Here is a 4,718-nt window from a genome sequence, read left to right on the forward strand (position 1 = left end):
ATACAGCTGCACTGCAGGCTGCGGGAGAGCCCAGTGGAGGAGGCGCGGTAGTGAGGCGGTGCCGGGACCCGCTCTGGGGCTAGGGGAGCGTGGCGGCGGCGACGGCGGTCCTGCTTAGTCGCAGATCCGAAGGGAGTAACAAGGGGGCCCGAGTGGGCTACTTTTGACCGGTACTTCCGACTTTTCTTGTCTTTTGGTTCGGGCGAGTGTCCTCCACTGAGCAGAGATTCCCCTTGCAAAACCTGAGCGACCTTTCCATCAATTGTTGGGTTCGGGATCGCCAGGAGCCCCGAGCGCACCAGGCGCGAAGGCAAGGGGAGAGGAGCCGGCCACAGGCGGGGGCCAAGCGGAGTTTGCCTACCTCCCTCGCTCGCCCAAGCAAGTCCTTTCGCGCAGGGCGCAGGGCGCGCGCGATGAAGGCGGTGAGCCTGGTGCGCCCTTCAGGCCGCAAGGCGCCGTCAGGCTGCGGCAGCGGGGAGATGGCGCTGCGCTCTCTGGCCCAACATGGCCACAGCCTGGGCGGCTCGGCCGCCGCGACCGCCGCGGCGGCGGCAGCGCTCTGCAAGGTGGCCAAGGCGGTGACCGACGAGCCGGAGCTGTGCCTGTAGTAGCTGTGCCTGTAGCCTGTAGCCTGCGGAGGCTGGTGCCCACCATCCCGCCCAACAAGAAAGTCAGCAAAGTGGAGATCCTGCAGCACGTTATCGACTACATCCTGGACCTGCAGCTGGCGCTGGAGACGCACCCGGCTCTGCTGAGACAGCCACCGGCTCTGCTGAGACAGCCACCACCGCCCGCGCCACCGCACCACCCGGCAGGATCTTGTCCAGCAGCGCCGCTTCGGACCCCGCTCACTGCGCTCAATACCCACCCGGTGAGAGGCCTGGTGGCGGCTGGGGCCAACGACACAGGGGGTGCAGCAGGGTGGTGGCAGGGTGGTGGGAAGCGGGCGTTCCCTTCCCTCTCTTCTGAGTGGGGGCCGGCCGAGAATGACAGCCCCCAGCTCCTTCTCCAGGCACCTGGGGCCGCCTGCTGCCGGCTAGCCGGATAAGCACAGATCGGGGAGAACGCGCCGGGCAGGACTCCGGGCTGCACGACCCCTGTGCTGTCAAGTCCAGCGGAGGGGTCTCCCGGGGCTGCAGACTGGGGTGGGGGCTCAGCGCACCAGATCGGTGTCTGAGGACGCCCAGGACCGTGACGAGAGTTTGTGCCTTCTAACCTTTCCCTTGGTGTTCGGTTGCTGTTCCAGGCCGGATGGGTGAACAAGCAGGGTGACAGCACCTCTAGGGAAGGGACCCTCGGGGGCGTGGACGCCTCCCTGGCTCCCCCGCTCAGCCTGACACCTGTAAAGAGGGCGGGCAGGTCAGCGCTCTGGGCTTCCCAGAGGCCCGCGCTACCTCCTGGGCACCGCGCCCGCCAAGGGCTGCGGGTGTTGTCTGACCTGGCGGTTTGTTTGGGTTATTGGTAGAGCACGTCTTGAGTTTGGTCGGTGGCGCCAGCAAGTCTGCAGCGCGAAGGTTCACACACCCCTCTATTCATTCCTCTTCCACAGGTATGCAGCCGCCTGAGCCCAAGCCAAGAGCTCTAGAGAGGGAGGGGGAAGAGCAGAAGTTAGAGCAAAGCCAACGGAGGAAAGGAAAACACATCAGCAAATGTTGAAACGTTTCACTCGTCATTCCAAGAGAGGGACAGGAAAGAAAACAAAACTTTCATTTTTTTTTTTTTTTTTGCACGTCCATAAACATGTTACATACATATTCTCTTTTGTCTCTTCTTTTATAACCGCTGTGAAGTGTACGTTTCTGTGGTTTTTGGAGGTGCAGTTAAAGTCTTAAGTGTGACAGGACTGATAAATAGATGATCCAGAGTAAATCCGACTTTAGAAGGCTACTTTGTGACCAAGGAGCTCAATTTTTCTTTTGAAGCTTTACTAATATACCCCAGAGCATTGTAGATTTTTTTACATCTATTGTTTAAAATAGATGATTATAACTGGGCAGGGAACTTTCTTTTCCCTGCAAGAATGTTACATATTGTATAGATAACTGAGTGACATTTCATACCATGTATATATACAGATGTTCTATAAGTGTGAGAAAGTATGTGCTTTAATAGACTACTGTAATTATAAGGTATTTTTAATTAAATATTTTTTGTAAATATTATGTGTGTGTGTGTTTTTTCAATCTGTGGGAATATTTCTTTTGGAAAATGATTTTTCAGCTCAACTGCAGAGCTCTTGATATCTTGAATGTCTTTTCTGTTTGGCCTGGCTTTTAATTGTTTTTGTTTTGCCCTTATGGAAGACTCTGAAGTACCAGTTTTTTGTGCCACTGAGCCGCGCTATCCAGGTGAGCGCACATTTCCTGTCTCGGGTGGCACATCACCAGAGACGCCCTTCCCCAGGCACCGCGGTGTTCTTTGCCCTCAGCTTTTCCGAGTGTAAACTCCCAAGGAAGTGAACACTTCTCTCCGCCGCCCAGTTAGCCAGAGGACCTGCACATCGCTTTAGAACCAGGCTGTCCTCTTAAGGGACACTAGTCAGCTCTCCTCCCAGGTGTCCCCTGGCCTCTCCAGGTGACCGGCGGGCTCGCCCTGTCCTCTCTGCACCTCTAGGGAAGGCACCCTCGGGGGCATGGACGCCTCCCTGGCTCCCCCGCGCAGCCTGACACCCATAAAGAGGGGCGAGGGCAGGTCAGCGCTCCGGCTTCCCAGAGGCCCACGCTACCTCCTGGGCGCCGCACCTGCCGAGGGCTGCAGGTGTTGTCTGACCTGGCGGTTTGTTTGGGTTGTTGATCGCGCACATCTTGAATTTTGTCGGTGGCGCCAGCAAGTCTGCAGCGGGAAGGTTCACACAAAGGAAAAACTCCTGATTTTGTAGACTTTCATTGTATAGGCACAACCAAAGAGTAAGAGTCATTTGAAACCATGGAAAGAAAGTAAATACCCCACACAGTGGACATTGCTTCTAAGGTTGTAATAAAATCCTCACATCTCAAACATCTTATGGTAAAGCTGGAAAAAAAATACCTTTTCATTTCAAAGAACTCATATACTCTGCTATTGTATAAATCCTACTCAACTTTATTGTCAAGCTTTAACTGCATTTTTAGAACTTTTAAGAATTTTGACTCCCCAATACCTATTGTATTAGATGCCTTCTATGACAATAAATCTTCACTGAGCAAAAGGTTCTTAAGTTTGTGGTTTTTAATTGACTTTTACTGAGTTATGTGAGTTTTCATTATCAAGAATGGGACTCTTGATGGATCACCTCAATCATTTACAGTGTTTCTTACCATACGATGAAAATGGGGCTCAGAAAGGGCTCCTTTGAAAGGAAAAAAAGCTGCCCTACTCTTCAGTGTCTGTGAGGGCAGGAAGCAGTAGCCTCAAGAAAGTGCAGAATGCTGTCCAGGGGAAACTAAGCCAAAACCCAAAAAGGTACATAAGGGAGAAGAGAAGGAACTGTTTCATAGTAGTGCACAGCCAAATAAAACTGGCTTTGCCTTTCTAGTTGCCACACTTGAATTACATACATGTAATTACATGTAATTACATACATACAGTTAGCCCTGGGGTCTCAGCAGGGCCCCACCCACACCCTGCAGCCTGCTGAGGAAGAAAGCCCTTCCACTGCTCTTCCTAAGCACAGAGTCATCGCTGGCTCCAGAGCGAATCCTTCTAGGGCTGCCCTCAGTCCGCGTTCTTCAGACCCGATGGTTTCTTGCAATTATAAACCATGACATTTTGCTAAAATGTTATTAGCTTTATTGATTAGAACCATAGCCCATTAGATTTTATAACTGTGATTTTACTTTCTCTACCTGGAGCCCTGACTCAATCCATCCTTTAAAAGATTAAACCAACCAACCAACCGACAGACACAAACAACTTGACCAAAGGGAACCCATTTCCTCAGGGGAGACAACCTGTAGTCTTTAGACTTAATTGAAAATGCTCGGAATTTTCAGTGAAGTTTCACAAAGGTTTTGTGTTTGAGGGCCTCCTTTACACTGATTCCTGTGTTCTGGCTCTTTCTACAGTTTCCCCTAAGCACTTAAACCCAGGTAACCCACATCGCCAAGGGTTTTCTAACCCACCCAAGCAAAGCAAGCCAGCAGTGGGGCTGAAGTCAGTCCCTCATTATGAGGCACCAAAAGAGTGCTGTGAAAACCCGAGTTAATTTGAAAAGTCCCTCTGAGTCCATAAAAGGGGACACACCTCAGGATCCGGGAAAGAGGAGCAAAGTGTGTTGCCTGTGTTCTTCTGGCTGGAAGATGGCTAAAGAGGAACTGAACTTAAAATGTTTAAATAAAGAGAACCAAGACATATTTTCTACATGAATCCACTGGTATCTTTTTTTTTTTTTTTCTGGAGAAGAAACTCATACTATAAATAGGAACTTTCTAAGAGATTATGTAAATATTGGTAAAATATTCAAATTCATGGGTAAATGAGAGGCCATTATAGGCTTTGGATAACTGTTTCTCAATTGTTTATGACATAAAATACCTACCTGCACTTTTGAAATACATGTAATAAAATTAATTTTTCAAATTTCTATTTTTTTCTCCAAAGTTTAAGTTCCAAGAGAAAGAACTGTGTTCTTACAGTTCTTTGTGCAAATTCATGTTTCTTAAATATTTACATAAATATTTCCAATATTTCTTAAATATTTTCAACATTTGCTTACCTATTTAAAAGATTTTCTTAAATAT

The 4,718-nt window shown here is 49.6% G+C and overlaps 1 protein-coding gene across 1 annotated transcript; it reads left to right on the forward strand.

Moving 5' to 3' along the window:
* Positions 1-224: 224 nt before the first annotated feature.
* Positions 225-3,187, forward strand: LOC124109588 (lysyl oxidase homolog 1-like; the record flags this gene model as incomplete). Its single annotated transcript, XM_046468250.2, has 2 exons — positions 225-871; positions 1,550-3,187. Coding segments are annotated over 2 exons (683 nt in total), but the record flags the coding sequence as incomplete, so codon positions are not given.
* Between the last annotated feature and the right edge of the window lie 1,531 nt (positions 3,188-4,718).

This window comes from Marmota monax, unplaced genomic scaffold, assembly GCF_021218885.2.
Source record: "Marmota monax isolate L192 unplaced genomic scaffold, Marmota_monax_Labrador192_F-V1.1 WCK01_AAM20220418_F8-fsc01782, whole genome shotgun sequence".
NCBI lineage: Eukaryota > Metazoa > Chordata > Mammalia > Rodentia > Sciuridae > Marmota > Marmota monax.